Genomic DNA, 21774 nt, shown 5'->3' with positions numbered 1-21774 from the left:
CTCCCGTCCCGGAAGTGCCCGCCGAGCTGGTTTGGTTCAAGGACACTTCCGGTCCCTTAGGCAAGGAGGAAGGAGCGAAAAGGGAGCCGAGAGAAGGAACCGTGGGGCGTGCTTTTAGTGTACACTGACACACACGCACACAAACACACGCACGCATAGAGTTCTGGCTGCGGAACAGGAATTCCGGAAGTGTTGAGACAAAGATTCTAAGCAGCGCGCCGCCCCGCTTCCCGCCCAGCCGCGCGCTGCCCCGGAAGGTAATCGTGTGCGGCTGGGTCACCGGCGGGCATGCTAAAGGTGCCGGGAGGGGGCGAGCGCGCACCCTCTCACCACCTCATCTCGAGGCTTGGTTGTGGCTAGTGTAGTAGCACCGCATCGCTGCCGCCTCGGACTCGCGGTTTCTCTTTCCTCCTCCTTCTTAGAGGAGTGCCCATCCCTTCGCCCCACGCCTTGGAGTAGGTAACTGGGCGCGGGCCATTCACGTGCAGGGTCTCTTAGCCGGAGAGGGAGGGAGGCACACCTGGAGCGTGCCGGCAGCGGCGCGCGTGTCCCCGGCTGCGGACCCGGCTCGCGCCCGCCGAGGCGCGGAAAGGAGGGCAGGTTCAGCGGCGAACCACGGACAGGGTTGAAGGGGTGGGCTACTCGGAGAAGAGAAAGCAGGAAACACCACAGTGAAATCTTAGCGTGAGTGCAGCGGTTGAGGCATCTGCAAAGGGGAGGGTGGCCCCTCTTGGTACGTGGGGGAGGGTTATGAGAGAGAGCTAAGGGTCCCCTCTGCACCATCCTGGGGAGTTCGACTTTGGACGTAGTAGAGGTGGTAAATTTGGGAGCATAGAGGAAACGAGAGGCATCTCCTTTGAGCGTAGAGTTTATTATTTATTCCAGCTTCGCAAAGTAGCAGCCTGTGAAAACACAGCCAGATTGCATCAGTATCCGTGCCATGCTGGGTTCATTAGGCTGTGGGAATTCTAGTCGAATTTGTCATGTCATTCTTTTTCCCTCTTCTTCTGTCTCCGATCACCTGTTTTCCCTGTTACTTCCGTAATGACGTATCAGATGGCCACCAGAAAGTGGTGGTATTAAGTATTAAGAAAGCTTAACTTTTATTTATTTCTTTAAATGACTTAAGAGAAATGACTGGGTGCTGAGAAACGCCTTTTAAACCTAGCCTTGCTTCTTGGACAGTTATATGCCTCTGGCTTGTCCCTGGCACCTATGCCTACGGACTCACATTTTGTATAGCTCCTTAAAATTGCACAATCTTAACTGGCCTATCTTAAGTCGTTTTAAAATAGAAAGAGGTAAATGTTAAAAATAAATAAATAAAATAGAGGTGAGAACCTCACCGATTACAGGCCTCTCTAGAAATATATTCGTTAGGATAATTACGGGACTCCACCCCCCCCTCCATATGCACTGTTTCCTGTTTTCCTTTGCTAAAAAAATGTTACTGAGTGGCTTAGTTGGGAGCATTGCTTTTAAACATACATCTTCTAAACAGAGGTAAATAAGAGTACAATGTTGCAGAGTATGTTGGAGGAGAGGTGGCGCTAGTGGATCATCAGGACGTCTTGAGATTCAGGATTATGCAATGCCTTCTGTTTCCGAGGGGGAAAGAAACAGTATTCCATAATGCTGGGAGAACAGTGCCAGACTGCCCGGTCTAAAAGACACTTAATACCGGATGGAGTGGTCTCTCGAATATTTGTTTTGATTTGACCTAGAAATAAACAAGTAGCTGAGGGAAATGTTAGCACTGGTGGGGTTAATTTGGGTAAGGTTTTTTTCTGTTGAAGATAGGAATTAATTGAAGTATAGGAGAAAGGAGAAACTCGGAAGGTAGCCACTCTGGGAGGAGTAATACATTAACATCCCAGGAAACATGCATGTAGAGGTTGAGCAGCTGCAAAGCTTTAGTTCTAAATTGCACTTTTTTGTAGAGAAGCAGCTAAATTTGTAAATTTAGAGACTCTACCGGGAAGGAATTTGATGCAGATGTCTTTTATTTAGCCTATATACTTGAGTAGTGTGTGACACTGTAGTAGTACTCACAGCTGATTTTAAGTAACTTGTCACACATCCAACCAGCATCAAGTAATACAGATGCTTCAGTATTTTGAATGGGTACAACTCAATTCACTTCCACTATTTTTTAGCCACTGTGTTAATCTTTTCTTCATTTGGCCATGAAGTGTTTATACTCATCAAGTTTCTTCAATGAAACCTTCACAACAGTGGAAAAATTGTTTTTTCTCGTGTCTGCCAAAAAAGTATCAGTAGCCAAGGGATTGGCAGGGGGCAGGGGTAACTGAGCAATTTCAGAACACACAATGAAAAAACATTTCCTTCTCTGAATTCATAATATGATTAGTATTGTAGATTAGTATTTCCAACTCCCTGCTGGTTTTCTCCACTTGGATATTGTACCAACGTCTCAATTCAGTGTGTCCAGATTTGAAAGCTGTACCACCCCTTTCTCCCCATGTCCTTTGAGATCATCGCCTCCTTGGAATTGGCTTTGGAAACCCCACCCCCACAAACTGTTTTAGGAAAAGTAGTAAACTCTCACCTGCAAAGAGTTAAGTCTGTTTGCTCGCTGCTGCTCCACCCTAGTCCCAGCCTAGGTTATCTCTTTCCTGGGCTATCAAAAGAGGTTCTTTACTGGTCTTGTTACTGTGTGGCTGTAACCAATTAACTTTCCCAATCAATTCACTGTTGCTTAACCAGCACTAAGTGTAATGATTATAAATCACCAAGTAGTATAATTTCAGTAAAATGTTAGTTCCCTCCCTGCCTGTCCAAGCCCTTACACCTACCAGAAAAGAAAGAAGAAAACTTTCAGTGGCTCTCTGTCACTAACAAAGCACCTGCCAGAAGTATTCATTAGTGAGGAGAATTGTTGCTAGCAAAGGAAAGCTCAGGTAAAGTGAAACCCATTTAATGTGGACACCAGAATTTTACCACAGGTGGTATAAAAGAAGGACTGATTAAAATATTATCTTTAAAAAGACTAAAATTTTTGAAGTCTTACGATTATAACCAAGATTATTAAATGTAACTATACTAATTGATTCTTTGTTGTAAATCAGGCGGCTTTTCTGCATAGTTGTTTGGTTGTTCACCTGCCCTTCAGTTGTCCTGGAAGGAATGTAGACTGGCGTCATAGACGTGCCTGAGCAAGGGATGCTTGACTTCAGTACCACGAGCATAGTTACTTTTTGCAAAAATTGATTTCCCACTTAATTTCTTTCAAGGTGCCTTGCTGATTTCTGTTTCCTATTAAACTCTTCCAACTGCCTGACCTTCACTTGTCAATCAGAAGTTTTGCCTATGATTGGAGCTCCTGCTTCTTTTTTTTGGTTGAGGTGGTGTTTACTACAATACTCAACTGTTTGCCAGGAGAGACTAACCAGTGGATGATTTCTTTTTGTGATTTTTGCCTCTTGTTACAACCTCAGCAAAGTGCAGGGGTTCGGGTGTGGTAATGGTTGAATCATGAGGCGCCTGAGGGCAAACTCTGCAGCCTGGCTTTTGAGTGTCTCAGTTTAATTTCTTGAATCTGAACTCCCATGTAGCTCGAATCCAGCTGTTGATTCTAATACTGAAATACCCAAGTTACTAGCAGAGACCTTAGTGCTAACCCGAAGAGGAACTCTCAAGGCAGCAAGAGTTTGTGGCCTGCCAGCTAGGGTTGTTGAGTGCTTTATTTGCCTGCAGATCTTCCCGGGAAGGGTCAGGCATCCAGCTGAATCTGTGGAAACCCTTGGATATACGTTTGTAAATGTTAACATCGTCCATTACATATGGGGCTTGCTTTTGGTGTTTTGGAATGGGGTGGGGAGGAAAAGGTTGAGTGAGAGCCACAGGGCTTGCCAAACTGTCCCGTGATTTCTCAACCCTTCCCCCAGTTAACATCTCCGATTTGGTTCTTGTGATTCCTTCTCAGAAGGCTTTCTCTGCCTTCTTGGTCTCTAAATCCTATCTTAGTATCAAACTGCCTTTTAATAGTAGCTTTTTAAAAGCCTTTACTGTTTGCCCTGCCTCCTAAGTGGATGTCATCTGTCCCTCCCTTAAAGCAGCCTAGTGTTGCACACTGTCTGCATTTGCCCTTCTGGTTTTTTATTTACGTGTTCAACTACGTGGGCCCCCAGAGCTGGAATGACGCTCACTTGGCAGTTGGTTTATACTCGAACTTGTGAACTGCCCGTGCTAACACAACGAGTTGAACACTGCTGCCTGCCACTGTGAGGAATTCTAGGAATCCTGTGACATTTCCCCTCCTTGGAGTTTTTTGTGCCCTGGAAAAACCATACATCAGAGACCTTCAGTGTTCAAGCTGAATTAAGTTAAAATGGATTATGTGAATTAAAACAGAACACTCAAAAAAAAAAAAAAAACCAACCAGAACACTCAACATTATGTACACAGGAGTTTTTTTTGTTTTTGTTTTTACATATAATGTACACCTATTAGCAGCAAAATGTAGATGACCTTAAGTTCTAGCTAATGAAGTGGATAAAACTCATAGTAAACTTTACTTTTAAATCTCAAAATAGTGTGAAGTCAGCAGAGGCCAGCTCTGTCTGGGTAGGAATAGAGCAGGGGGCACGGAGACCCTGGTTTCCGCAGTGCTGTCCTTGGAGTGACAGCCCCCTTGGCACCTTTTTGCTTCTTTTTCTGAAATGGTGCTAAAAAGAATCATCCTTTTCTGTTTCAGCAGTATTTTCGAGGTGCCTTCATAATCCTGAACATTTTGGGGATTACCTAGTAAACAGTATACTTCTGAAATCCCTCTTTCATCCCATTTTTGTCTCTTATACTGTGGATATGTCACTACAGAATACTCTTTCCCCCTTGGGGCTGACTGCTTTCCAGGTGATTACCCTAGAGAAGCTGGCTCTGTTGGCCACTTCTTTTTTTTCTTCTATCTTTCTTTCGTAATTTATATCTGGAGCCCGTTTTCTGTTTTTCTAGATCTCTAACATTTTAGCTTAAACATTTAAAAGTACAGTGTGTTTGAAACAACTCCTTATAGTTTAACATTTGCTGACCGAGGATGGATTTTTGATTCCTGGGACTGTTCTGTGCTTGAATTGAGCAACCTTGGTTCGATGAAGAGCAGTCGATGAGGAATCATCCTTCAGAAAAGTGCTTCTTCGCCCTTTTGGCTGTCAACAGTCCCTTTGGAAATCTGAGGACAGCTGTAAAGATAAAAACATAAGGGAATCTTGCAGATAATCTCAGTGCCTTAAAGCTACATGTAAATCTGAAGGAACCAGATGCCCCTTTGCTCCTAAAGATACTCACATGGGCTTAGGAGGAGGACCTCTTTGCTCCTCTAAATTAGCTGTTACAGAGCACTTTGTCTACTGGGAATCCAGATTTAAAACTTTCACATAGGGAAAATTAGGGATCATCTAGTTCTTCCTACCTGTTCTCCTGGTGGTGCTTGTACTTTTTAAGGACTGCAGTTCCCTGCGTTTAGGAATTTTGGAGGGGGCGGGTATAGCTCAAGGGCTAGAGCACATGCTTAGCATGCACAAGGTTCTGGGTTCAGTCCTTGGTACCTCCTCTAAAAATAAATAACTAAGCCTAATTATCTCCGCTTTCCAAAAAATTAATTTAAAAATAAGGATAAGAAGTGTGGGTATACACAGAAAACTTATTTGGGGTCAGAGAGTCACTTTAGAAGGAGATAGAAATTTGACTTAATCCAAGCATTTTGTACTATTGTTTTGGGCAGATTATATTGTGCACTAAATGGGGTTGCTTGGTTGCCTAATTTATTTTCTCTTAAATGTCAGATCTGAAAGTTGTGGAAATTTTCCTTCTCTTGCGTATGTGTTATTAATAGAAGGGATCGAAAATCTAGATGATAAAAATCTAGATGGACAAACTTCTTTTCTCTGGGTGTAGCGCTCGCAGGTAGAGAGACAGGTATCAGCCCGTGGTTTACCTAACCTCAAAGTTTTCATCGGGGGCAGCACACTTCTTTGATTGCCTATAATAATATAATGTAAACTATTTGTCTAATATAAACCAGTGCCACTTAAAAGTTTACCTAAAAATTACCATCTGGGATACTTTCAAAGAAATAGTTGCCTGTTTTCTTATGCTGTGTGCATATAATTATTATGCTAAATGTCTGTCTCCAAATATCCACGTTCTTTATTATTTTCATGCCTCTGTTCAGATGTCACCAAATTAAGGGCCTTTCCTGATCACTCCGTATCGATTAGCATTCATCTTCACTGAGTGCGAAGATATACAGGCTTTTTTTCCCTCTCATCCGCATTAAGAGGTTATTTTTCTTTCTTTAACATATCGTCGTCTTTTTTTACCTAAGGCCTCAAGTTTTGCTTCTGTGTCAAAGTAATTCCTAGTTTTGCCCACAAAATAGTCTGCAAGCAACAATGTTCATAACGTTTTCATAACACAACAGAAATACGTGTTGCGCCTCAGGCGGACGCAGCCCCCGAGGGCAGCAGAAGCCGCAGCAGCGCAGACAGCGCAGTAACTGCTCTTGCGGCCCCGCCAGAAAACCGGGCCGCAAACCAGCCTCCTGGGCTCCGTCAGTCCTTGGGCCCAGGGAAGGGCAGTGAAGGGCTGGAATAGCCTCTGAGAAACGGAGACAAAATAACAAGGAACAGAAAATGGGGGTGAAAAGATAAGACAGAGGACCGATTCGGGCAGCCCAACAGCTAAGCACTGCTTCCCGGAGAACAGAGAGCACGGACGGGAGGAAGTGACCCGTGAGGCAATTCAGGAAGCACAGTGCGAAGTTTCCGGGTTGAAAGGCCCCACGGGGTCCCTGCGGTAACATCGCCGTGACGGCACGCGGATAGCTGCAGGTGTCCGGAGCACGAGCCGGTCACGTGGGACCAAGACCCAGCGTGGCTTCCGTTTCTCAGCAGCATGCACACTCACTCACTCACTCGCCGGGGCTGATAAGGGACAGCAGTGGGGGGTGGGCGTGGGGCGAGGTTCACCATCTTTGCGCTCTATCCCCTCGGAAGGTTCTTGTGGAGTCAGGCTAGGCCTGGTCCGCACGGCAGGAACCTGCAGGCGTGGGTGGGGTCTCGCTGGGGAGCTCTGAGCTCTTTCCTGGGTGTCCCCAAGGCCCTTCCGCTTTGGACAGTTCTCCCAGATCTTCACGTGAGAAAAGCAGCTTTGCTGACATCAGTTTTTCCGCCATTTAAGTGCTTTGACCAGTGACCTACAGACAGATGTTTAATTCAGAAACATGTACGTAGCCTGAACCAATCTCATTCTCTCACAGCGTGAACTTGCCCGGGGACTCCAAAGGGAAACGAGCTGGAAAATGGAAAAACAGGAACCAGCAGAGTCATCTCAAAATACCAAACAGTCTATTATTTCAGAGGAGGTATGAACTGTTTCTTACTTCTCTTTCCCCACATAAAGCTGAGTTTCAAAGAAATGTATACGCTCTTTGCTGTTTCAGATGCCTGTTTTTAATGCTGCAGGACAGTTTTAAAGCCTTGTTCCTGCTCCCTTTTTAGGCCTCAGGGACCTTTTGCTCTTGTGTGGGAGCAGTCGTCTCTCTCTCTGAATTGTATGTATTAATGAAAGTGAGACTGATTTTAAAGTGGATTTTGACTGCTGTTTGAAAAAAAATTCTCAATTTTTATTAAAAGTTTCCCTGGGTAGAAGAATAAATCATTTGTGAGTTTTAGGGCTTAGGCCTAGGTAGCACATCTTGGTTAGCTGTTTATACTTTCTGTGTGTGTGTAAGAACAGTGAAAACCTAATTTTAGTAGTTGTCAGTTGTTGTCTAAATTCCAGAGCTGATAAATGTCTTGAATGTTACCCAGTTTACCTTTTAAAAAGTCTCTTCCTACAGGAACCATTGCACTGGATAAATTTTAAATCCTTCATCTTGAAACTCTGAGGTTGATACCTTTTTTTTTTTTTAATATCAAAGTACACATTCGGCTTGTTTTATGCGGGGGTGGTAATTGGGTTTATTTCTATTTGGAGGAGGTACTGGGGATTGAACCTGGGACATCGGGCATGTCAAGCATGTGCTCTACGACTTGAGCTATACCCTCCCCCCACAAGGTTGATACCTTTCTGGAATTCTTTTTGATTTAAAATTCTTTCCATGTTGTCTGTGACCAGATCTGCTGATAATTATTAGGTTGCTGCTGGCGAGAAGCGAGAGAGAATAGTAAGAAAAGCCTACTTAATTGCTTTCCGTACAGAGTGAACTTTGCTCTCAGTCAGTGTAGTGCTGTAGATTAAGTTAGTCCTGGTAACTAAAACTCCTCGGCGTCTAGGCTGAACGGTGCTGGGTGCCCCTCCGACTGTGTGGTAGACCCACGTGTTACTATGGAGAACGTGGTCATTGGCCACGGTGTCCTCGCAGTCAGCTGTGCTTTGTAGTCATGGTCAGTCACATGGCACTGAGTTCTCACGCAGGGACCACAGCTCTGTGACAGGCAGCAGAGCAGAGGACAGCGTGGCAGGAGCATCCCAGAGAAGCCCTCCTGCTCTCTTCCAGGCACCTCTAGTCCTCCCCCGGCCCAAGAATTTCTCCAACTCTCATTTCTTTTCACCTCCAGTACTGTCTCCCAAACTCCAAAAAAGCAGTAGACCCACCCATCAGAAAAACAACTTTTATTACTTTGAACTGAAAACTTGCACATCAGTTTTGGGGAGGGAAACATAATAGTCACTAGGAGAGCCTCATAGAGGAAGTTTGAAAGGAAGAAAACCTAAATAAAAACCAAAAAACAACATGGTTTAAAAGTTTCCCAATTTACTGTCTGATCTCCTTTTAGTTAATTTCAGAAGGAAAATGGGTCAAGCTTGAAAAAACAACTTACAGGGATCCTACTGGTAAAACAAGGTAAACTTTTTTTTTCCTTTTGTAAAATGCTTAGTGTTTGGGTTCTCAGGGTCTCTGTTGAGCGTTTGGCATAAACTGATATTTTCCTCATTGTAACTCTGACTGAAATAAAGAATCTAGTTTAGCTCTTTTAACACCACTCTCCCAGGTAGATTAGGGTGAACCTAAGTTATTTTGGACAAGCCTAATTTAAGCTGATAAAGCAGCAGAATCATTCACGGTACAGGTTTTCCCATTTATGAAATCAGTTTTTAATCTCTGAATTAGGATGTAAGAGAAAACACTGCTGGGCTAGGGATAAAATTGACACGCTTATACCTTGCTCATGGAAATTTAAATTGTGGGGAAAAAATTCTGTAAGGCATTTCATACTATGTATCAACTGTCATAAAGACATATTGGGGCAGGAAGGGAGTTCCTGGGGCCGGGAAGGGAGTTCCTGGGGCCAGGCCCCTGTGGTGTCTGAGACTGTGCTAAGAAAACTATCTGGAATCAGATTAATGCATGAAAAATGTTCATCAAAATTTTAAAAGACAGATAAATTGAAAGCAACCTAAACGTCTTAAAAATAGAGAAATAATGGTTGTAGGTTATAATGTATTCATTTGGTAAAATCTGTGCAGCCATCTCCAAGCAGGTCATGAAGACGTAGCAGTTTGAGAAGTTAATAAGCTGATAACAAAATAGGAAATTGTATATATGCTTTTTAAACTCTGCCAAATAATGTGCAAGAAAAGTCAAGAAGGAAAAATAGCAAAATATTAATGGCAGCTGTGGGATTAACCTATTTTCTTCTGTTTTCCAGCTTTTCTGCTTAGTAATTTTTGTATATTACAAATAACTATCAGGAAAAAATATGTTAAAATAGATTAAACATTTACTTAGTGAAATACGAAAAGGCGGAAAACAGAATGAGGAAATAGGAAAACATAACTAGGTTTAGTATCCAGGTTATATGATACGAATTCATTAACATAAAAACTGCTAAGTGATCAAGTAAGAATATAGAATTTCTTCATAAGGAGATAAATGCATCTCCCATCAGTGTGAAAGTACATGGCCAGTAATTTAAACAGTGTTTGACTATAATCTCCTGAAGTAGCAAAAGTAGTAATGAGGCCAGGTGTTGGAGAGCTCTGGGGTCCGTGAAGCTACCCATAGCACCAGCGAACCCCAGAGTCAGCTCAGTGCCTGCACCCCACGCACAGAGTGGGAGAGGGTCACGTGTGTGCAGTGCTGAGTGTGCAGAACTGGGCTGCAGACACGTGGTGAGGCCCGAGCCTTCGGGAACACAGTGTGTGCACTGGGCTTGTGCTTGTGAAAACAGAGCCAGAGCCATGACCCCGCCTTACCGTGGTGCACTTAGGTTCTCTTCTCCCGTCAGGCTGACCTGATAACGGAGTCTAGCCCTTCGTGTTGGTCAGGTGAAGAGTATGTGTCGGTCGGCGCCCATGTGGCTCAGCACCTGCTCCTCGGCCCCCCTTCCAGTGCTTCTCCTTCCATCAGGGGTGTGCATTAGAATCACAGGAGGATTTGTTTCTAGAAACTCATGATTCTGTCTCAGCTCCGGAGAGCTGGCTTCAGTGGCTGGGGGTGGGTTCTGAGGTCTCCCGGACACCACCCAGTGTGGCCTCTTCTCCATCCGTCCATACAGAGGGCCTCCCTGTGGCCTCCAGAGAGGTCTTGTGTAAAACATCAGCATTCATACCAGAATGTCAAGCTTTGAAGAATGAATCTCAGTACTTCACAGTAGGCTATGGTTTTTACATTTATAAAATATTGCATGTACAAAACAATAAAATTGCAGTAGAGAATTCCTTTGTTCCAGCATCTTGTTTGTGGAAGAGGACATAGAGTGATATTAGGAGTGTGAAGATATGCTGACTGGGTGCCCCTTTATTGAGTTCAGGATAGAGCTGAACTCATCTTCTGCCACCCGGCCTGCCTCTTGCTGCAGGTTGACAAGATGAAGAAAGTAAAACAGGCTTTCCTGTAACAAAGACTAAAAAACAGGGTAACTCAGCCAGAGTCAGGATTCTCAAGCTACAAGAGCCCTTGAACACTGGCACTTCCCTGGTTCTACAGACGAGGACGCAGTCTCCAGGAGGCCGTGGCCGTGGGCTCGGCTGGTAGGCTAATGGAGATGGAGCTGTTCTGACTCCATCAAGTGGAGCTCTTGGGGGGCGTCCTTGTTCCGGTATTTCTTAGAAACACGTTTCTTCTTTGTGGCTCAGGACTGCTTGTTTACTTCAGCTTGACCACTGGACTGATGCTCCTCTTTGCTTCCCTCCTTCCTAGCGCTCGGGATGGGCCCTTCGGTGCCCTCCCTGCACTGCCGTCTTAGTCCTTAGGACTGACCTTAGGAGGCAGCAGCGGAAGCTGGGCTGAAAGGTGCTGTGTCTCTTGCGACCTGAGTTACTGGCTGATCCGAATGGCTTGTGGGTTGGCTTCTTGCTACTAACAGGAATGTTGGCAGCTGGCTTGTCACAGGAGCCTGTCTGATTCTCATAGGTTCACTCTGACATACTTGCCCTTTTAACTAAATAGCTGATGTTTTTTAATAGAAGCATGGCAGAGTCCAGACCTTAAGGACGACCAGACAAAAAGGGTGAGGGCTCCTCCATGTAGAGCCGCTTCAGCACCCTCTTCCCGTCCGGAGACTGATGTCGCATGTGGACGCCTTCCTTTCTTTCCCCGGAGTCACTCACATGTCTTCCTTCTCTGAAATCCACAGTTCTTGGCTCCTTCACCCCAACTCTTGCCACTGCCTTTTTCTGTTTAAGGGATAAAAGAGTGAGAAGGGAATCCCCTCGTATGCCCCTCCCCCTTCAAACAGCATGATTGTTCCAGTAACTAGACTTCAGTACCATGCTGCCCTGAGACAGGCAGCTGACCAGGAGTAAAGCTGGAAGATGGGGTGGGGAGCCTGCCGCCATTACCCGACATGTTCCTCTGGGGACCATTTTCCCCTGAGACAGGATGTGGGGCCTGCAAAGCAGAGCACTTACCTAAATGTAATAACTCTTCAGTTAATAAATAGGAGGGCCCTACTTTCTTAAACTGTGTATTTGAGGTCGCAGATTTTAAAATCTGAACTGCGTAAATAACTATCTCTACGGCTCACGTTACGCGGAGCATCCTTTGGAACTTGCGTCGGGGCTTCAGTTGCGCTGACTGCTCAATGGTCTTTGAGGCCTCGGTCACCAGCTGTGCTGCTCCCTGTGGATTTATGGTCCAGACTGAAGTGATTCTAGTAAATGACTTGAGGGCTGATTTGAAAGGCAGCTCAGTGATGAGCAGCCTTCAGCTAAGATATAGAGGCTTAGATCGGGCTGGCAGGGGTGTTCTTTGGTAGTTTTCAGAAGCTCTAGGAAAGCACGTTTGGCTTCTTCACATACAGATCTTTACTGCCTGGTGTTCTTGGCTGTTACCTTTAGCACATTTGCATGCTTTGCATTTGCAAGGTGCTGGTTATACACACAAAACCGAAGAACAGTCTCTTCAGCACTAATGGTTTTGATTTTTTTCTTGTCTGCCTGAACAGAACTTGGGAAAGTGTCAAACGTACAACCAGGAGAGGACAGTCGGCTGATGGTATGAATGCAAACCTGTTTTAATTCTCCAGAAAGGAAGTCCCCACTCTTCACTGCAGGAGGCCGGGTGGAGGAGGGTTTTTCACTATAACCAAAATGTCAGAGCAGAGCTGCCGTCAAGTATGATCTTTGTCTTTACCTGTGGCGCTCTGCGTTGCATCGCTGTGTAACTCGGTTAGGCTTTCTTTCTAAATCACTTCTGGCTTCTGTTCTCTAAGCTCAGAGCAGTGTTTCTGAGGGGAAGATGTAATAATACTTAAAGCCAAACATAAATCGGTGAGATTTATGCCACATACCGTGCTAGACATGTTATACCTTCTGGAAATCCCTCGTATTCTGCTCAGGGGATCTAGGTGAGAGCCTTTAGTTTGGAAAACTTCCTTGGCACTACTTTGTGCTTACTGACCGCTTGTTTTCTAAGTTGACGAGGAAACGAATTAGGAAAAGACTGTTCATTCAGTTCACTTTCCCTTCCAGGCATGAGTTCTTTGACTGAAAGAGCCCAGAAACAGTCCTGAAAACCACCTCTGGTCTAGGCGGACTTGGGCAATAGGTCTTTGTTGTTTTTCCCATTTATTTTTCCATTTTGTTCTGTGCCCAGTTTTGACCGAAAGCAGACAGAGTAGCGGCCGCAGCCACTGTGGCTTCCTGCCAGGAAAGTGAAAGGAGCCAAGTGGCCCCTTCCTGGGCAGCTGTGTTTTCCAGAATCCAGTGCCTTTTGGTTTTGTTTTGTTTTGTTTTAAGGCCAAGTAACCTGGGAGGAAAGGCCTTTTATCCTGAAACAGTACAGTTCAGTCTAGCTAGCATATACCACAAACGGGAACTTCCTCGATCTCTTGTGGAAAGGAAGTCCGAGAGCACACAGATCCACGTAGCTTCCCCAGCAGCCCAGTCACGGCAGCTGAGAAGTGGTCTCTGCAGACGTTAGTGTGGACTGCAGTTGTGTCCTTGGCCCTGGGCTGAATGTTTACTTCTAGTTTTGATGTGATTCTAAAGAAATTGTGACAACAAAACCAAGCTTTTTAGAAAAAGAAAAACAACTGGGAAGTGTGATGATTTGTTTCCTTGCATTTTTTTAATGAGAATAACTTCCAAAGTTAATTGCCAGTGTTGTAGTTTAAAATAGCTTCTTATTGCTAATGGCAAATATAAGACAGATTTTGGATGCAACGTTTTTTAATATACAGGATTTTGGTTAGATTGCTCTGAGTAAACTGCTGGCATTACCAGCCTTTCATCAGGGACTTCCTTGGCTGTGTTTCCTGGGGACAGGTGTGGCGGTCATCCCAGTGCTGCAGAGAACTCTGCATTATGAGTGCATCGTTCTGGTCAAGCAGTTCCGACCACCCATGGGAGGCTACTGCCTAGAATTCCCCGCGGGTGAGTAACTCAGCCTCTTGTTTCGCAAGGGCTGTGGGGCTGAGCAGGGCAGAGCCTGTGCACGGCGGCGCTTAGACATTTAACACTTCCCATCCGTCCGCCTCTCCAGGCTGCCGCCCTCCTCTTCGCAGTATTACAGCCTCTTTTGGGTCATTGCTTTTCTGTAATTTGTCAGCTTATTTCAGCTTCCGTCACTAGTGGCCTGCTTCTGACACATTTATAGTAGTAACTAGGCCCAACTCTAAACTCCAAAAACTGTGAATGGAAAAGATCCTCTGGGACGTATGTATACAGGCCAAGGAAATTGTCTTAATTGCAGCTGGAATATTTTTTCAGTTGTACAGAAAGCAGAACTGTCTAGAATTCAGTGCAGTGCATCATGACACGACTTAATTGGGTTGTTTCCATCTGAAGAGATTGGATCTCATTTATTTATCATTAGTGGTTTCAGTTTTGTATATTTAAAGTCCATGCCATAGTATAACATATAAGTAATAGCCCTTTTTTGGGGGGCATTTGTGTATATGTATTTTTATTGAAGTACAGTCAGTTTACAGTGTTGTGTCAGTTTCTGGTGTACAGCACAATGCCCCAGTCATACGTGAACATACAGATATATTCGATTTCAATAGCTTTCTTTCTCGTTTACTTGCCATTTCACTGAAGAAATGAGTAACTTTAAAAGTAATTGAATTTGTTTCCCTGTGCTGTGCCAGAAATTGACATAACGTTGTAAACTGACTCTATACTTCAATTTTAAAAAAAACTATACACACACACACACACACAAGTATATACAGATAGTAATTGAATAGGCTATGTTTCCCTTTTTCTACGCATTTTAAAAATTCCTTTCAGGAAAAAGAATCTGCGGTGCCACTGTCCTCCCAGGCGGCCCCTCTGCTCACCCCCTCAGAGAGCGGGTCGTTCCCGCAGGTCCCCTCGCCTTGGGTTCCCTCCTTCCCATTCTTCTCCCTCCCGGGTGACTCCCTCGGCACAGCCCTGAGGGAGAAGGGCAGGGTAGGTGACCCCATCCCCGGCTGACATGGGGAAACGGGAACAGCCACGGGCTTCCTGGGCTGTGGTCACAGGGCCGGTCCAGGGCCTGGGCCACCCCCAGGCCACTCACCCGCGCAGGAGGTCCATGCTGTGCAGAACCCCTGTTGCTGGGATGCTCAGAACAATCTGTGTCTCTGCACGAGGAGCAGAACCAACTACATCTGCCGGGGGATGTTCCTCTGCCTTTTACTTCCCTGTAGAAGATCAGAGCCTCGGTCAGTGCTGTGTGCACAACCCCTTTCCCGACTCGAGGCCTCCCGCTAGCTCCGCAGCCTGTGTGTCCCGGGCCGCAGCCCCGCCTCACACCCGCCACGGTTGCAGGTCTCCTCGAAGGCGACGAGAGCCCGGAAGCAGCCGCCCTGCGGGAGCTGGAGGAGGAGACTGGCTACAAGGGTGACGTCGCTGAATGTTCTCCAGGTTCGTGCGGCTCTCTGGGTGTGCCCTTGGGGACAGGCTCTGGAAAATCAGCCCCCAGTAGGTGTTTCTTTGTGGTCAGGAATTCAGGTGGCTTTTATTTTCACTTGTTCACTGAGGAGAAAGCCCGGGGGAGGACGGGTCACCTGTCAGTGAACCCCCACCACTACGGGAGCACGTCTGAGCACAAAGGGCCTGAAGTGGGAGAAGAGCTAGGAAGTTAAGTTGCCTTCCAGGTTCCCACGGCCGGAGCCTTATGACTCATCTCATCCACATGCCTCACGCCTCACTGGACAGCATTTCTCTTGGCGTGGAGAACGGCTCTGACAACATCTGACCCCCTCAGATCTACCAAACTGTACCCAGGAACCCTGGGGAAGACGGGGGGGGCTGACTGCATGGGTGCTTCGCCTCCCGACAGCGGGTGCTGGCTCTCCTGCATGACCTCTGTTACCTGAGTTAGTGACCCAGTCTTCTCCCAGAGACACTTAAGTAATGAAACAGGTGCTTGTCTCCGCAGCCGTATGCATGGATCCGGGTTTGTCCAACTGCACCACACACATTGTGACAGTGACTATCAACGGAGATGATGCTGAAAACGTAAGGCCGAAGCCAAAGCCAGGTAAGGGTGCGTTGGCTGCGTGTAAGGTGGGTGCACTGTTAGTAAATATCTTTTTACTTCCTACTAGTTTGATTTTTGTTGAGAGAGGGATAGTCTTTTACAGATGCTTCACTGGTACTCTTGGCTGTTTTCCTAATCTTGTGTATTTTAGTATTTTTCTCTTGGCACTTCATTGATTTTATTCTTTCTTTATACAAAATGTTGAATTTTGTATTTCTCTCTCTTCGGTATAGAGTTTATTCTCACTTAGTAGTAAGAGCTACAAGCCTTCAAGAGTAAACAGTGGAAGTATTCAAAATCATTCTGATTTCTGTCCCCGTCTGTACTGTAAGAATGGCAGGAATGTTATGGGACAGTTATAGGAGAGCACCTTATTAACGATTCTTTACTATGTTCCATACTTAGTGAAGCTTTTAGGAATTCTTTGTATGTCTTTGCAAGTTTGGTTGTAGCAGCTTTAGTGCCTCTCAGGCTGCAACAACCCTAGACTGGATTCAGAACATCTGTTAACTGTTTGATTCCATTCTGAATTCTCTGCATTCTTCCTATTGGAGGGTCGACAACTCTTACAGGTATAAGCTGACACCGAGTAAGATTCTGCACAGTTCTCACGAGTCCCTGAGCTCTACAGTCTTAGTTCTAAGTCACCTTCATAATGAGGTGACCTTGCACTGTGTTATTTAAGTCATGGAGGAGACCAAGGTGACTCCATTAAAAACTCCACACCTGTGAGTGGGAAAAGATACAAAAGAAAAAAAAAATCACAGTGCAATATGAGGAGGGCTGTACCAAGTGCTACCAGAATTCTGAAGAAAGAGGAACCATGCCTGAGAGCCTGCCATAAAGAAGTCATAGCAGACACACCTGCCCCAAGTAATGCGGCTGTCAGAAAAGCCACTGAAACCCACTAAATTGATAAATCTGTCAATCCGTACATCAACTAATCAATAAATTGAGTAAAATTCTCCCCCAAAATAAAATACATATATACATGCTTTAAATTTGGTGATTAAACTTTTGATTAGGAGAACAGTAACTTTATAGTGTTGGAATTTTTTTTACCATGAATATAAATGTAATTGGTAGAGCCCCAGGTTTCTGTTAAACTCGTATGGCCTTTTTGATGTCTTGCATAGAAGTTTCCAGGGGGTGTTGCCACTCCGGGCCTTGCTGAAATGTTCTTCTGTTTTATTTTCAGCAGAAGGAGGTATGTTGTCCGCCTCTGGTGCAGTGGGAGTGGCCGCAGGCATTGTGAGTTGCTCTGGGGGCTCGCCCATCGTTCAGCTTTGTTTTTCTTGGACTTTGTTTAGAATTTGTGGAGGTAATTTCCTTACCAAAGAACGACCTGCTGAAGAGGCTTGATGGTAAGCATTCTTGGTCACTAGCTACCCACCTTGCTCTGTTTTCCCTGTCCCCGTGCCCAGTGAACGGGGCACTGAATAGAATTGCTTCTTTCTGCTCTTCCACATTAAAGGCAGATACCTGGGAACTGTTGTAAGACTGCAGTTGGCCTATAATAATATTCCTTTCTGAGTGGCATAGAGTTTGAAAATAGGAGCAAGACATTCTCTGTCAGGCTTTCATCAGGGGCTTTGTTTATTCTACAGAACAGTCACGATTACCTTCCTGCTGATTAGCCAGATCTATTCTGTACCTTAAATCTTTGATCCATCCATCCAGAGGTGTGGTAAATCTCTCAGCTGTTCCTCAAATGTGCTAGTATGTTGGGTGGCTCTTTGTGTGGCGTGTGAGTTAAAGGAGAATTTAACAGTGTTCCTTCTACAAATACTGGTACACACCAAGTGTGACGTGGGATGTAATGTGATACAGGGAGCAGACCACCCAGCAGTGCGCCCCTGGGTAGGTTACTCGCCGCGTAGTTACGCCATGTGGCTCCTGGTCGGCCCATCTCAGGATTTTGTAGATCTGGGCAAGGAAGGTTACGTGGACCAACGTGCTCTGGTGTCCCTGCATGAGGAGGTACTCAGAAGGCGTGGCGGGGCCTTCGGGGGGCTCTTCTGTCAGCTGGGTCGGTCCCTACTCACTCACCATAAAGAAGTGGATGTTCATAAGTTTTATTTTAAAAATTAGCTTGGAGCATTGTTTGACCTGAAGCTTTTGAGAGCTCTCCTTTCCTCCCTTGATTACCAGTGGCTCACAGTTTTATTTCCAATGTCTGTGTTCAAAAAGTCAAGTGGAATCTTTGAGAAACTGCTGCGGTTTCAGGTTCCCAGACAGCCTCCATCCCTGCATTACCTCCTAGAAACCAGACCTCAGGGTCTCAGGTCGGAGCTGGGAGTACTGGCCAGGAAGAGACGCGGTGACTTCTGGGGCGTCTTCTTGGGGACAGCGGGGCCCACCAGGCGGGCAGTGCAGCTTCGAAGTGGGCAGGTCTGACTGGGTCGGAGGCTCAGCCGCCCATGTGGTAGTGGCAACTCTGAACGAGTTCCTTAGCTCTTCTCCTAAACTAGGAGTCCCTACCTCTGAGGAGGTGGAGTAAAGTTAAATGGGATAACCTTGGCACCCAGACCCTTAATGTTATATGCTGCTGTGTTTTTGTTTTTTATATTAGAAAAGTATCTTTTGTAAAAAAAAAATTCCTTCTTCCAGCTGACTTCCCTCCCGGCCGTAGGAGAGGGCCTCGAGGAGGGAGGGAGGAAGGTGGAGGGGATACGGACATATCAGGAGGGAGGGCAGAAGAAGCTGTCGTCCTAGCTTTACTAGACTCAAGGGGGTAATCTACTTACTTCCCGGACGAGTAACATTTGAGAAGGAGGAGGAAGGCCTGGGAGTTCAGTTTGCTGCAAGGAACAGCTTTCAGCACTTACCTGCACCTGCTGCGCGGGGAGGAGCAGGACGTAACCCTGCCTTCCAGGAGCAAAACGTCTCTGAGCTTGTTCCTGAACAAGCGGCTGTAAGACAGGGGGCCGAGTGGCAGTCTGATGGCCTGAGGAAAACAGGCGTTCTCATGAAAGCCCCTGTGGTCAGTTTCTGAGACCTCATTCTTGATGGTAAGGACGATTCCAGTGTGTCCTGCGCTGTGGAACATGTTAACCTGCATGTGGAACGTGTATCCCCTGAGGAGGAGAAAATGCGGGAAGCGCCATCCCTGTGTGGGTGGAGAGTAGCCAAGCCCTGGAGTCAGCTATAAATGAAGTAACAATTGAATCCATTAACTTACGGCCTTGCTGTTTTAAGGCATAAAGTCATCATTTTACACATGCGCTCTTCGTCCTTGTCCCATACTGGAAGTGTAACCATGCTCTTAGATCCTTTATTCTTCCACTGAAGTAAGATCCTTGAAGGCAGCAAATGTCCTGTTCATCCCTGTATGACCAGCGGTTAGCTCAGGAATTGGTGCACAGTAGCTGCTCAGTAAACACTGATTGAGCGAGAAGGGCATGATTAGCTGGTGTCAGCTTCGTTATCTGACTTGTCCCCTTTATGTCCTCCAGCTCTGATGGCTGAAGAACAGCTGACAGTGGACGCCAGAGTCTATTCCTACGCCCTGGCGCTGAAACACGCAAACACGAAGCCATTTGAAGTGCCCTTCCTGAAGTTTTAAGGCCAAAGGACAGTGGCTATGTTTTTATACACAGAACCACCAGGCCTCCTTCACTAAGACTTCGTATTCAGCTTAGTCTTAATGTAGATTTGAAATTAGCTTTTTCATAAAATAAAAGCAACATAGAATGCATGTCGTAGTATGGAATTGTAATTACAGGGAGGTTGTAGCCTTCGTTTAAATGCTAAGCTACAGCTAATATTAAAGAACATAAATGCATGTATGTTTAATCCAGCTTTAAAAAACAAAACACAAAAAACTCAGCTGTTACTTTTGTGATCTAGTCCAGAATACAGTATTTCTATAGGAAAATAGCCCTGAATTGCAAATTAGGTTAACTATTTCCACCACCCTCCTCCAAAAAAAAAAAAAAATAGCGAGGTGTGCAAGTAACTGTTGCCATTAGTTGTTTTTTTTAAAGACAGGCCTACAGGGACTTTCTTGGCCTCTCCTAATTGAATTACCCACTATATGGAATTAACCTATGTAGCGAGGGTATAAAGTGGACAATAACATTTGCGATAAGCAAGTGTTTCCAGTTAGCGAGGGTCCTTACAGTCAGCTGACTACGGGAGGGTGACCATCTCTTAGAAAAACGGTTGTTGGTTAAGAGGCTAATGAAAAGACAAAGCCCGTCCCCCAAGCACGTGTATATACTTTAGAATCTCATTTCCTGTCCTTACCTCAAAGAGTACTTGAAATTTCTAAAAACCAAATCCATAGGAATAAGGTTTACGTGATGTGGGGCATCGTCTTGGTGTTAAACCATGGTACAGCCACATAGCACGTATCGGAAACCCAATACAGTTGTTTTTAAAGGGAAAAAAAAGGGATTGTGGGGGGCTCACGCTGTGCCTAAAACCCCATCCTCCTCAGGGGTCCACCAGCATTACTGGCCGTTTCCTTACCTCTTGAGCTTGGCGCTTCTGTGGACTTCTGTGGCCTCCAGCAGCTCCAGGACTACTGCCTTTTCGGTGTGGCCCCGAGCAGAAGTCTCTAGATGGTTCTCATTGGCCATGCCTCTGTCATGCTTCCAGCCCTGGATCCAGGGGTTAGCCAGGCCCCTGAGCCAGAGAGAATCAGGGGACTAATGCCAGAAAGGCTGCAGTATATTTTGTTTGTCTACAGGGTCACTGTCTTCCCTAGATATATTTTTAGGAGCAAAAATACAAGATCTTTATGTTGTACTTCCTAAACAAGAATGTAGAAAATTATGGAACAAGAGGACAAAGATCAACTCTTCTCATAAATAAGTAAAACTCAGCCCCAACAACTTGCTCTAACAGTAGCCTTCCCCTATGCCTCTTTAAAAAAAAAAAAAATCCTTGTTATAAATCATCGGCATCATGATTCTCCAGAGATTGCCACCCCTTTCCCTGAGCTCTCAAGGCCCATGTCCTGTAATTTCCCTTGTTACTAACTTTCCATCAAAATCAGAGACAAGGCATACATAAAATAAGACTGAAGCAGAGACTAGTCTCCAAACCGACCAGCCCTTCCAAAACCAGTCTCCATGGCAATTGAGAAATCTACTCTTAAATGCTGACCAAGGAGAGATTTGTAACCCCTGCCTGTCCTTTCTGCCATTTCTCTTCCTAAGAGTGAAATGCAGAAGTGACAGCTAAACCCTAGAACGTCCCCTAAGGCGGTTTTTGTTACCTATAAACACCCAAGCCTATGCTTTGGAAATTCAGTTTGAGAGCTGGCAGTCTGTTGGCTGGCGCTGTTAGTATCTCAGCATTTAAAAGTTGAAGAATTATTATAATATTTTGGGGGGAGGGTATAGCTCAAGAGGTAGAACACATGCTGAGCATGCACAGGGTCCTGGGTTCAATCCCCAGTACCTCCTCTAAAAAAAAAATGTGATTACTCCCCACCCACCCACCCCCAAAATAAAATAAAAGCTGTATTTCCACCTACTTTTAGGAAACACCTCTAACGCTGGGTGCATGTTTCCATGGTAACAATGGTCTGAGGACCTCAGAAAATGCTCTCCAGTGACCATGGCCACTGTCCTGCCTGCCTTTGTTTTCTCTGCCTTGCTCCTGAAATTAGCTGGCCTTGTGAGCCTAAGCTAAATAAAATATACTTCCCGCACTTAAACAATGACAGAAAAACCACACAAATGAAAAGGATGTCTTTGAAAAATTAAGTTTGCACTCTTTGGACAATAAAGCACTTACTTTGAAAACATGAATTGTTTATAAAGAAATGTACTATTTCAAATGGAGGCCAAGATGTTTGAGACCACTGTTCTGTTCTTTCCAAATGT

At 45.3% G+C, this 21774-nt stretch overlaps 1 protein-coding gene across 8 annotated transcripts; it reads left to right on the top strand.

The window, feature by feature from the left end:
• Nucleotides 1-74: 74 nt before the first annotated feature.
• Nucleotides 75-19634, top strand: NUDT5 (nudix hydrolase 5). 8 transcript variants are annotated; one of them, XM_072955187.1, is made up of 9 exons: nucleotides 75-257; nucleotides 7280-7384; nucleotides 8802-8869; nucleotides 12414-12463; nucleotides 13735-13842; nucleotides 15223-15318; nucleotides 15836-15937; nucleotides 17136-17301; nucleotides 19393-19634. In XM_072955187.1, exons 2-8 carry the CDS (start codon nucleotides 7322-7324, stop codon nucleotides 17297-17299), a joined length of 651 nt encoding a protein of 216 aa, XP_072811288.1. In that variant the 5' UTR covers nucleotides 75-257; nucleotides 7280-7321; the 3' UTR covers nucleotides 17300-17301; nucleotides 19393-19634. The 8 variants fall into 8 exon arrangements, with proteins under 8 accessions (XP_072811288.1, XP_072811292.1, XP_072811286.1 ...); XM_072955185.1 differs by lacking the exon at nucleotides 75-257 and adding an exon at nucleotides 270-459; XM_072955186.1 differs by lacking the exon at nucleotides 75-257 and adding an exon at nucleotides 271-455 and having other exon boundaries at nucleotides 17248-17301.
• The last annotated feature ends 2140 nt before the right edge of the window (nucleotides 19635-21774 follow it).

The sequence above is a fragment of the Vicugna pacos genome, chromosome 35 (genome assembly GCF_048564905.1).
Source record: "Vicugna pacos chromosome 35, VicPac4, whole genome shotgun sequence".
Lineage (NCBI taxonomy): Eukaryota > Metazoa > Chordata > Mammalia > Artiodactyla > Camelidae > Vicugna > Vicugna pacos.
The sequence above is the reverse complement of the archived record's forward strand: the minus strand, read 5'-3'. Positions and strand labels throughout refer to the sequence as shown.